The 12,227-nt window shown below is 46.4% G+C and overlaps 1 protein-coding gene across 1 annotated transcript; it reads right to left on the bottom strand.

The window, feature by feature from the left end:
* Positions 1-3,711: 3,711 nt before the first annotated feature.
* On the bottom strand, positions 3,712-11,959 carry HPX (hemopexin). The gene is made up of 10 exons (XM_006915661.1): positions 11,877-11,959; positions 11,675-11,739; positions 11,515-11,586; positions 11,214-11,335; positions 9,450-9,603; positions 8,498-8,710; positions 8,111-8,242; positions 4,353-4,483; positions 4,110-4,272; positions 3,712-3,971 (listed from the first exon to the last, which is right to left on the bottom strand). Exons 1-10 carry the CDS (start codon positions 11,957-11,959, stop codon positions 3,712-3,714), a joined length of 1,395 nt encoding a protein of 464 aa, XP_006915723.1.
* Between the last annotated feature and the right edge of the window lie 268 nt (positions 11,960-12,227).

Below are 12,227 nucleotides of genomic sequence, written 5' to 3'. Positions count from 1 at the left end.
TATCTGGTGATTTCTGTATCCTTACTGAGCAGTGACTGATGCTATTTTTTATACATACGTGATACACAGAGACACACACCACACACAAGACTCAGAGAGGCAGTTCCTCAAACCTACAGAGTTAGTAAGTGGCCTAGCTGGGATTGGAATTCAGACATATCTGACTCTAAAATTCTCACTCTGTCTCTGACCTGAAGTTGGTTTTTGTTGTTCTTTCCTATGGCTAGATTAAATAGAAGTTAAAGAGGACAGAGAAATAAAAGTATTATTAAGAAAATTGTTCAGATGATCAACTTTGATGTTCAATTTGGGTGAGAAAAACAATAACTTTTAGGGAATGGAGGACTGGAAGATAATAAAGGTATCAAATATCTCTATATATAAAGTCAAAGAGTGGGAAACAGAGTGAGGTGGTGAGGAAGGCAGAAGGATGAGGATAAGAGGTTGTGGTCACGAATGGGATGTTGGAATTTAAAGAATTTCTTCACAGATGGAACAATTGTGAATGATGGCTGGGGTCAGAATTGGGCCATAGTAATTGGGTGGCTGAAGTGGGCACTTCAGCAGTTGAGAGGACAGTCAGATGGTTGGTAAATGGTGGCCTTGAGAATGATATGGCTCGCCTGCATGATGCCAGAGAAAGAGACATTTAACTTGCATGGAAAGAGGAAGAGAAATGGTACAGATGTGTGTGGAGTCATGCCAGTGCTGACACTGCCTCCCATCATTGGGCCAGCTACAGGAAAGGAGGGGCCCTGTACCTGTCCCAATGGATGGGAAGCAGTGTCAGCATTGGGTCTGAGCCCGGTCTCAACTAAAGCTAGAGCTAAAGAGATAGAAAAGCATGTTAACCATGGAGTGTTTAAAGAATACAGAGAAGCTTATTAACCATGGAGTGTGAATTCGAGAGGGCACCATGAAAAGTTTTGGAAGAAGAGACACAATGTAAAGAGGGATTTTTTTTTCATGGAGAAGTTTGGAGGTGAGATTTCTCACTCTTCCTTGCCCTCCTATCTAATTCATCAGCAAGTCCTACAGACTATGTCCTCTAAATATTTTTTATTCTGCCCACTTCTCTTCATCTCCATTGCCACCCAGTGTCTAGGCCTCCATGATTCACCACCTGGACTACAGCACCAATCTCCTCAGTGGTCTCTTCACATCCTCTGTAGTCTCCTTTCACCCAATATCCACTTTGCAAAAATAAGGAACCTTTCTAAAATATAAATCTCATCACCTCACTCCCTTGTCTAAAATCCTTCAGTAGGTCTTCATTGCCCCCAAAGATAGACAAAATCCATGCTTTCTAGACCCCCATGAGCCCCTGCCTCCTTTTCCAGCCTCAGCTCCCACCAGCCCGTCGCTCAGCCCTGCTGAGTAGTTGTGATTCCCACTCCTGTCTATCTTGTCTCCCCTGGCTTTTCTTTGCTTGTGTTGCCTCCTCTGCCTATAATGCTTCCTGGCATGGTAGTGCATAGTAGGCATTAAATGTATATTTGCTAAAGGAATTACATACATTCTACTCATCTTTTAAAATTCAGCTTAAGTGTTATGTCATGTATGAGGCCTTTTCTAACCCACTCTCCATCCCAAGTATTGCTGGCTCCACTTTCCTTTGTATATATAGTCTTCCGTCTTAATATCTAGTTCACTTTATTGCATTTATCTGATTTCTTGCCTGTGTTCTCCTCCTGACTATGATAGAGCAGCAGATTTTTGAAGGCAGTCACTGTCCAATTGTTACTCCATGGCCTGAAACGCTGCTCTGCTTATTGGGGTGGGGGAGGGGGGTGCTAAGTTAGTAGATGAAAGAAGCATTAATTGGACCTTTTCTAGGAGTTCCTTGGAAACAAGCTAGAGACTTCCTTGTAACAGAGCAGGTGGGAGAAGAGAAGAAAGGAGACTTAACTGCTCTACCTTGAGAGGAGGAAATTAACCTTGAGTACCAGAGTTGCTGGATAACTGTTTAGACACCTCTAGACTCCCTGGCGTGATGCAGCAGTGGCTCCAGATGTAGCACATGGAGTGAATAAGGCCCGGACCTGAGACTCTGGTCTTGTCCAGGGACAGTCAACCCCATGAGGAGAACCATCCAGACATCCAGACACCATCAGGGATGAAAGGGAAAGCTCAAGATACTTCTTGGGAATGGACCCGACAGTCCTGGTGCCTGGTCACTAATCTCTGCTCCCAGCACTGGCCAACCTCAAATCCTGAGTGGAACCTCATCTAGAAGATCCAGATTTAGCCCCGCCCCCTACTCAACCCCTTGCCATCGAGGGTGGTGAAGGGACCTTAGGTAATTCTCAACCAGAGAAGCCTGGTGCCTGTCAAGAGTCACTCTATGAATTAGCCTCCCAGTGCAAAGCCCCATGTGGCCATGGAGCTTGTCAGTTTGCCATTCTACTCATCAAAGCCTCACAAAGCAGGAGGCCACCAGATCCGGAGGGGCTGACCCTAAACCAGATGAGGCCAAGGGCCAGAATGTGGGTCTAATTCCAGGGCCCCTTCTTGAGAGAATCCAAGGGATGGGTTTGAGTCCATATTCATTGTCACTGGGAGGTGGGCAGTATTATACCCATTTTATGGAAGAGGTCATCATTGAGGCTAGGATGCGGAAGCTCAGAGTGAGGGCTCTCTGCCAGAGTCTGAGACTATTTCTTGAGTCTAAAACAAACCAACCTCTAACTTCTGCTGGTTTGAAAAGGTAGAAGAGGAAAAGGGTCTCACCTGAGACCCAGTTCCCTATAGTCCAGGCCCACTCTTCCATCAAAAGGTTGTAAAGTTTGGAGCCTAAAGCCTTAGTTCGTTTATGACCAGAAAAGAACCAACCACTGAAGCCTCCGCCAGGACATCATACCATCTCGGCCCACATTCACGGGCTCGGATGGTGCACATACCCAGAGGACTGAACGGTAGCCAGCATGACCCCCCAGGAGAAGTGTTCTGTAAATGTTTCATGGTGCCAAGTCTCTGAATCATTCCTTCTCCCTCTCCTCAGCTTGCCTTCGACACGCAAGTGATATCTGTTTCCTCACCTTAACTTCATTACACTTGTTATGCCTAACTCATGGTAACCAAAGCCTTGTCTTCTAGTGTGGTGCTGCCTGAACTACCTGGAATCACATTGTGAAGGCTCCTGTGATCCTCAAATAGTAGCTCTGAGCCAATCTACTTGGCATATGCTGACCCTGGCCCTATTTTCTTGATGCCTTGGAGCCAAGCTGTGGTCAATTATTAGCATGCTGGGTCAGAGTCCCTCTCTGCCTCTTCCTTGCTATATAAACACAGCAGTTCCTCTTCCTTTTTGGTCTTCCATTTTCTTCTGTGTATAGATAGTCTAGAAGAAGCCAATTTAGGATCTAGATTGAGAATCAACTGGGCAGTAATAAAAAGGAGTTAGCCACATAAAGCACTGGCTGAAAAACATTTTAAGGAGAGTGGACAGCAAATACTCTGAGGAATCAGGAAAGGAGGCCATTGTGACTGGGCTGGAGCATAGTGAAGGAGATGGTGAGTGGCTTGAGAAGAGGTTGCAACCTCATTTAACCTAGAGAGCCTCAAAAGAAATGTTACTAGCTTCTCAATTCAAAGAAAGAAGTGAGATTGATCCACAATCAGGGCCCCTTGGTTCAAGTTATGAAGCCCTCTGGCTTTATTGTAAGGAAAATGAGGAGAAGGAGCTGGGCCAGACTCACATCAGGAGCCCTGTCAGTGACTGCAGCCAAGGAGGCTGTTCATCCTCTGGGCTTGTGGAAGAGCCTTGGCTGCACTTAGTTTCTCTACATCACTGTAGCAGTACAAATTGGGGCCACTGACGAGATACAAGCCAAGACCATTGGCTGAACATGAGTTGGGGCCGAGGGACTTCTCCGTGCACAGGGCCCCATCAACCTTCTCATGGGGCCAAGGAAGCTCTGTCCATATGGCTTGAGCTCCTAATTTCAGGTCCAGCCACCACAGCCGCCGTCCTAGGAAAAAGACACCAGACTTAACATGGCTTCCACATCATGGGATCCTGACCTAGCTCTTCTCATGCTCTGATGGGGATCTATGCTATGGAGAAGCAGCAGAACAAGCCGCCCCTTAGCCGCCCAGTTGCCCCTCACCTGCCATGATGTGGAGTCGAGAAGACCCGGGACAGATAAAGGCTGCATCCACAGCCTCAAGGCTTATCCCCTGAGGGCTCCCAAATTCTTTCTCTAGCTGCTTTGGATACCCATTCACTAGGGTGTAGCCTCCCTTTGTTAGGAAGATGTATACCTGGGTGCCCTAGAGGACAAAAGATGTTAATCAGCATAGAGTTGGATATTCTCCCAGTCTCCACCTCAAACCTCACTCCCAACACATACCTGGACCAAATAGAGTTTATCATCCCAAGAAAAGGCAGCATCCACTGTTGTAGGACCCTTGGGCCACTGCTGGACAATGGACCAGCTATGCCACCCATCCCGGCTGGTGTCCAGACGCCAGTAGTAGGACCCTGTGGGATACCAGAGACACTGAGTCCTGAGAAGGAGAGAATGCATCCAGAGGCCAAGAGAGAAGAGGCCACATGAGAGGGAGTAGAGAAGAACTTGATCAGCAAAGTTGGGCATTTTGACCTGATTGGAACTGAAGTCAGAAGGGGCCTGACAGAAGGGCAATAATGGAGAACAGTGGCCAAGATGCCTGGTAAGGCCAATGTCATGGGGTTTGGTGGGGTCTCTCTACACATCTCAGATGTCCATGAACAGAGATGCTATAGAAAATGAGAGATTGTGACCAGAATTTAAAAGGGCAGCACTGCAGCAAGATTCCACTGGTGTTCTCACTCTGGCTGTGTTCTCTCACCCCTAAAATGGATAGGAAAGTGAGGGAGTAGCCAGACCAGTACACTAATTTTCTTCTCTCCTTTTCATAATAACTTACTAAAGGAACTGTCCTAAGCTCCCACTTACCTTTTCTTCTTCAACCCACTGTACTTACACTTCTGTTTCCCTCCTCCATTGAAACTGTGCTTTTCAAGGTCACCAGTATCCTCCAACTTGCCAAATATAATGGTCCATTCTTTGCCTTCCTTAGTCTACCTCTCAGCAGCACTTGACTACTCACAACTCCCTTCTTTAACATTTTTTTCACATCTTGGCTCCTGTGATAAAAGACTCTTCTTATCTTTTTGACTATTTGTCTCTTCAGCCTGATGTCTAATATTGAATCTACTAGTTTGAACCTTTTCTCTATTTACACTCACTCTCTTGGTGATTTCACACAATCCAGGGCTTTAAATACCATCTATATGCTGATGACTTTCAATCCGTTCTCTTCAGCTGATGGCCCTCTCCTTTGAGTGTCAGGCTCAAAGTCAACTGCCTATCTGACATGTCCATTTGAGGCCACTAAGCACCAAAAACTTAACATGTCTGAACTGATTGCTGCCCCCACCAAACACACACACACGCACGCACGCACGCACACACACACACACACACACACATTTACTCTTTTCTTAGTCTTTCCCAATTCTGGAAAAAGGAGCTACCAGTCACCTAGTTGCCTAGTCCCATAAAACCAAGTCATTCTTGAGATCTCTCTTTTCCCTTCCCTACTCCCACCAGTATCCAATCCTCCGTTGGATAATGCTGCCAGCTCAACCTCCTAAATATGTCATGATGACTCCTCATCACCTCTGCTACTATTATCATAGTCCAAGCTGTCAGTACCTCCGATGTATAAACAACTAGCTGGATTCGTTGCTTACACAATTGTTCCACAAGAAGCCAGGATGATCTTTAAAAAAAAATAAGTCAGAACATATCACAGCTCTACTCAAGAACCCTTCTGGCTTCCTTTTATGGTTGAAAAATCCTTACCAGGCCTACATAAACTATCTCTTCTCAAGCCACTCACCAGCTCCTTCACTATGCTCCAGCCCAGTCACAATGGCCTCCTTTCCTGATTCTTCAGAGTATTTGCTGTCCACCTTCCCAAAAATGTTTTTCATCCAGCGCTTTATGTGGCTAACTCCTTTTCATTACTGAAATCTCAGCTCAAAATTCATCTCGTCAAAGAAGAGGCACCTTCTCACCTCTATTGCTTTATCCTGTCTTATGTTTTCACAGCTTTTTTTGACACAACATTTTTAATTTTATATTTTAAAACATCAATGACTTTTAAATTCATTTATACTAGCTCCAAATGGTACTTGAGAATAAGAAATATTCTGATGTTCCCAGAATACTTCATAGCTATTAATTCTACCTGAAAGTATTCTCTTTCCATGTTTTTCTTTATTATTGTCCTGTCCTCCTCTAGCAAGCTCTCTGAGGGCAGGTGTCTTGACTGCCATATTGACTACTGTATCTCAGTGCCTAGAACAATGCCTAGTACCTATCAAGCACTGGGTAAATGTTTGTTGAATAAATAGCTGATATTCCTGCAGCAGCCACAAGTTATCTTTATAGCTGTTTACTGGGCATATCGTGGTACCTATATATCCACCTTCCTCTCCTTTTTTTGCTCTTATTTTGAGAACCAGAGCTATACTGCTCTTTGTGCAAAGGAAATAAGTGATGAGCTCCTGATCCATCAATAGCCAGTGCGTAGGCTGACCAGCAACCACTTTAATGTGGTGGAATAAAAATATGGGCTGGGCCAGTCAGATTCCCTCTCTGGAAATCTAACTAGGAAAAAGAGAGCAGCCGAGGCAGTTTTCATTTGGATCTGAGGCTGAAAGATCATGAATAGAGAAAGGTGGAGAGAACATAGTGGTCCCTGTGCAAGCCAAAGTTGTGGGAAAGAAGAAAGAATGGATAGGAAGCTGTGAAGTAGAGAAAAGAGAAAGATTTATCAGAGAGAGGAGGGAACCAGAGCTATGCTGAGTGTCTGGGTCGCACTGGTGTTTTCACCAAGATAGTGAGTTCTTACTTCAGCTGCGTATTTTTAACATGATGGTGTTCTCGCCATGTCTAGGTGCTCTCTTGACGACTATGGAACATACCTAATACTTTTGAGTCAGAAGTTCAGCTGCATTCTATTCATAGCTACTTGGCCTTGAGGTGTTATGATCTTTCCATTGCTGTGTGTTCTCTCTGTGTCTCTGTGTGGTCCCCCATGACCCTGTTGTCTCTCTCGCTCGCTCGCTCGCGCTCTCTCTCTCTCTCTCTCTTCTATCTCTATCTCTTTGTCTGTGTGTCCCAATGGTCCCATGTTCTCTTGATACTTAATGGTTCTTACTATGACATACATTCTCAGTATAGACCTGTATTTTCACTGCAGGTATGTGTTTCATCACATTTATATGTTCTTATTACAGCATGCATTACTGTTGTGGGGATAGGCTCTCCTTGTGACTGTGTATTTTTTCATTATAGCTTGGTAGTCATATCTGATCAGATTTGTCCAGGGGTCACCTCTGTTTTACATTTGTATCTGGTCATACATATGTCTTAGGCTGAGTGTAATGTGGTTGCCCTCTCTTTCTTTTGAAGCTGTTCTCCAATGTGATCGACACTTATCACTACTTGCCTGACTAACCCGAGCATCTTGAGGTATCATTAGATGGCTTTTACTAATTAATGCCACAAGTCTTGAGAGAGGTGTCTCCACTGGTCACTGAGAGAAGAAACCTCCTCAGGCTAGTGAAGCTATCTCCTAAAGGTCTAAGACACTCAACACTTCTTGACCGATTCTCAGCACTGGGAACACCTCATACCGAGGTAATGCTATTCCAAGAGGCCTGGACATAGGAACCAGGCACTTAGAAAAAGATGGAGCTCCTGAGGATAAGCTCGGAGGGGTGGGGTGCGGGGGGCAGGTTGCAGAGGACCAAGCAAGACAGGCAAGAGCAAAGGTAATATGAGGAGTCATAGGGACCCAGAGAGGTCTAGAAAGGGCACAAATCTGGGAGTTGATGGTACTGGGAGGCAGAAGTTAGAGGCCTGGAAAATAAGAGACAAGGTTGTACAATACGCATCAGAGGAGATGAGGGGTAAAAAAATGGCATGGGAGCTGAGGGACAAAATAAGGGACACAGTGATGAAAACGAAGAAAATGCATCAGAGATGGGAGACATGTGAAAGAGATGAGAAGTATGGGGAGCAGAGACAGGGTATTTGGGGGTATCTCTTACCACTGAAGGCATAGGTAGCACCATGGTTGTCAGACAGCAGTGCAGACAAGACTAGATCTGGGCTACAGCGCCCATATCCAGGAACGTGCTGGGTACCATTCCCATGGCCAGTCCTATTCCTGTGTCCATGGCCTACGGGGAAAAATAGGCAAGGGGGAACACAGACGGAGGCCGGCGGTCAGAATGAAGTCTGAGGTGGGAGAGATGGCTGGAGTTAGTGGGGTGTAGGCTTCTCCCATATGAGGACAACTGGGAAGAGTCGAAATGGAAATGGGGTTAAGGCAAGGGCCAAGGGTTATACCACAGAGTTAAGGTGGGAGCTGGGGTCTGCAAACTCAGGGAAGGGAGATGGATTCCAGTGAGTCCCAGGGGCTGGGGCTTTCTCACCTCTGCCAGGGCAGGGTAGGAAGTAGTCTCGAATGTCCAGAGGGTACCTAGGAAGCACCTCTCCCGTGACTGGGTTGAAGCGCAGGAACTGGTTACCACGGAAGCAGTAGTAGCGGCTGAGCCATTGGATGGCAGAGGAGCAGTTCCTAACAGCCGGCCAGAAGCGCTCCTTTTTGGTTCTTGTAGCCAAGTCCCAGAACCACGTGCGGTTACCTTCGTTCAGTCAATCAACAAGCATTTGGTGAGGCCAGCATGTCCCCTCCCTTCTGCTTGCACTGGGCCCCAAGTTGGGCCAAATAATGGTCCACAAGGAGCTCACAGCCCAGCAGGGAAATAGTTGAAGAGAGTAATCATACAATAAAATTCAGCAGCAAAGTACACATGATTAGCTCAGCAAGGGCAGTGGGGAGAGTCAGGGAAAACTTCCCAGAGAAAGTGATATTTAAACTAAAATCTGAAGCAGGAGTTACAAGGTAGGCAAGAAGGGAAGATTCAGGAAGTAGTCTCGAATGTCCAGAGGGTACCTAGGAAGCACCTATCTGAAGGTAGGCACTTCAGATAGAGGAAAGTCTGAGGCATAAAGCAAATTGGATGTACAGGGAATAGCATAGAGTTTCTAGAGCTTCATATCCAAGGTAAGGGTATGAGAGTTGAAGCTGGAGGTCAGTAGGGACTTGGTCATGGGGAACCTTGTATATAAGACTAAGGAACATTGATTTGTCCTAAAGGTCATGGGGAACAATGAGGAACTTAGCAGAATGACGTCCAGTTATCTTCTCTAGGGTGACTTCTTCTCCTTCCCCTAGTTGACCCTTTAGACCCTAACTGGCTTATTTCATTCCTTCCTCAGGGAACCATATAGTGGCTCCACCACCACCACCATGCCTACCGCTACCTGTATCACCACCAACCCTCCATTACTCCAGCCTCTCTCATTCTATCCTGGACTGACCTTGGAAGAAGAGAATGCCCTCCTCTTGGCATTCTCCACGGTGACATTCCACAGCAGCATCCAATGGGGATGGGATTCCAGGAAACTCATCTTGGAGCAACTTCGGATATCCTTTCTCTTTCTTCTCGTGAGGGTACACCCAGACTTTGTCCCCCTGCATAAAAAGCACTCTATATTTACCTATGCACCTCTGCATACTGCCATTCTACATTTACACATATCTTTGATATATTGCACTTACACAATATCCTCCTGCAGCTTCACACATTCTCAGTCCTTCTGTGGACAACAATGCACTGTCCCCTTGCACAAATACATATTCCTGGTTTATGAAAATCCTGTAATATTACTATAACACACACATCCAGCTATGTACAACAGGACACTCCCATGGCACACTTATCTGCAACACATCTATAAATAGTCATCCATTTATATATCATGCAGTCATCCATTCATTTATACATTCATTTGTTCATTCACTCATTCATTCATTCAAAAATAGCTATATATACCAGATAGAGTACTAGGGACAAAGGGATGACAAGACTGTCTCTGCCTTCAAGGATTTCGCTGTACAAATACAGAAAGGATGCTACCATCTTAGCCACACAAACACCAAGGTAGAAGCATGTGAAGTGCATTGGAAATATGAGAGGAATGCCTACGTCTTCCTGGATTCCTGGAAAGCTTTACAGGGAAGTATTTGGGCCAAGAATTGAAAGATGAGTAGAAATTTTCTAGGTTGTCAAGTGTGGAAAGAGCGTCTCCAGCAGAGGGAGCAGTATGTACAGAGCATGCTCAGAGAACGACATGTGGCCTCGTGTAGCTGGCACAGTGAACGTGGCAAGGGTGGGCAATAAACCTAAAAAGATAACCAAGAGCCAGAGCTCAGACCCATGTGCACCTGGCTTGCAGGAACCAGTACGTGGTGGTGCCATTTACTGAAATAGGAAACAGAAGATGAGGGTTGATTTGTGAGAAGGATACTAAGTTCAGTTTGTGCGATGCTAAATTTGAGGTGCTTATGGAACATCTAAGTTGAAGATATCTGCCAGGAAATTGGAAAGAGATGTCTGAAGCTCCAGGGAGTAATCCAGATCTGCTATCCACAACACAGAGAGTCCTCAGAGCCAGGGCAATGGTGAAGATCACCCAGGGAGGGTATATGGAAGGGCTGGGATGGGTCCCCAAGGGACATTCAAGGACCGGCTGAGGGTGAGAAGCCTGAGAAAGAGCAAGAAAAGGGGTAGGAGGGAAAATAAAGCTGGCGGTGAGGATCACCCCAACCTGACAGCGCCTTTGTCCAAGGTAGGAGAAGGCGCCCCTTCCTCTGAGTAGACACAGCCTGGGCCAGGGAATACAACCTGGTGAACACAGTAGGCCGGATTTGACCCTCCACTCACCCCATCGGCCAGGTGCCATTGCGTTGTGAACAATCCGGCCACCATGTGAAGAGGACCTAATGCTGGGTCGTGGAATCCAAGGGAAGAGATTGCCATGAAGGAAAGAATGTCCAATAGCACGAGGAATAGCAAAGAGGTCTGGACAAAGATTAGGGCTGAAGAATAGCCATTGGATGCTATGCCTGACAGGCCCAATTAACATGATCCCTTAGCCTAAGCTTTTTCCAGAAAAGAAGACACAGGGAGAGAAAACCCGGAACCAGTCGCTAAGGGCTCCACACCAGGGCTAGTTTGGGGAGAGTCTCTTCTGTGGATTCCAGTACTTCCTGGCTCGGCCCTGATCTTGACCCAACAGTACCTTAATTAGGAAGACACCGTCATGACCAAGGCGGAATGCAGCATCCACTGAGCCAGTAAAATTCTTCCACCTCTCTGAGATCGACTTCCGGGCCCAATGGTGAATCTTCCACACGAACTCCCCTGGAAAACACACACTCACTGAGAGACCCAGAACAAATTTTTGGCCTACTATGATAGTCACAAAAAAGCTGTAGGTGATACCTTCAGAAAATTCCTAAGATTTCCCACAGATGGATACACCCTTGGTAAAGGGGACCAGGTCTGAGGTCCCAAATGCCCTAACCTCAGCCACCTCCTACCTTTAAAAAACAGCATGGTCCCATTTTCATCCAAAGTGGTAGCATCAAAGTTCAAGCCATCTGAGCAGAATTCTGAAGTGGCAAAGTAAAAGAACAGTCATATGCTAAAATGCAAGACACAGCCAGAGAGATAAACACACTCAGGGAGTCAGGGACTCACGGAGCATATCTGGGTCCAGCTTGATCCTAGTCCCATCTTCAGCTCCATTCCCAGAGGCACTAGCCCTAGAGAGAAGACAGAGATGTCTGGGTCCACTGGGCCCAATCCCTCTTCCTTAGCTCCTGACCCCAGGTCTAAAAACTAGCCCTATCGCATTCTAGCCCAGACCCCAGTCCTTCTTCCCGAGTGCAGTTTTACTCACGGATGAACAGGGTTGGCAAGGGCCAGAGACCAGCACAGGCCCAACAACCCCAGCACAACTAGTGCTCCCAGTGCTCGAGCCATGCTGAGCTGGAGAGGCCACAGGACAGCTCTCAGCACCTAGCTGACCTCCCTATATAGAGATGGCAGCAGCACCACCCCCACCTCCAAACCTGTTGGGAATGAGCAGTCTCTCAGGATTAGGCCAATATTGGCTGATTACATCAGTGTAAATAAGGTCAGGGTCTGGACAGAAATCTGAGGCCAAGACTAACTCTTCCCGGCAGGAGGCCCCATCCCCCTTCATTGACTTTCAAGCAGTAACTAGCCCATGCCCTCATGTCCAGCTGTG

This window comes from Pteropus alecto, unplaced genomic scaffold (genome assembly GCF_000325575.1).
Source record: "Pteropus alecto unplaced genomic scaffold, ASM32557v1 scaffold395, whole genome shotgun sequence".
Taxonomy (NCBI): Eukaryota; Metazoa; Chordata; class Mammalia; order Chiroptera; family Pteropodidae; genus Pteropus; species Pteropus alecto.
The sequence above is the reverse complement of the archived record's forward strand: the minus strand, read 5'-3'. Positions and strand labels throughout refer to the sequence as shown.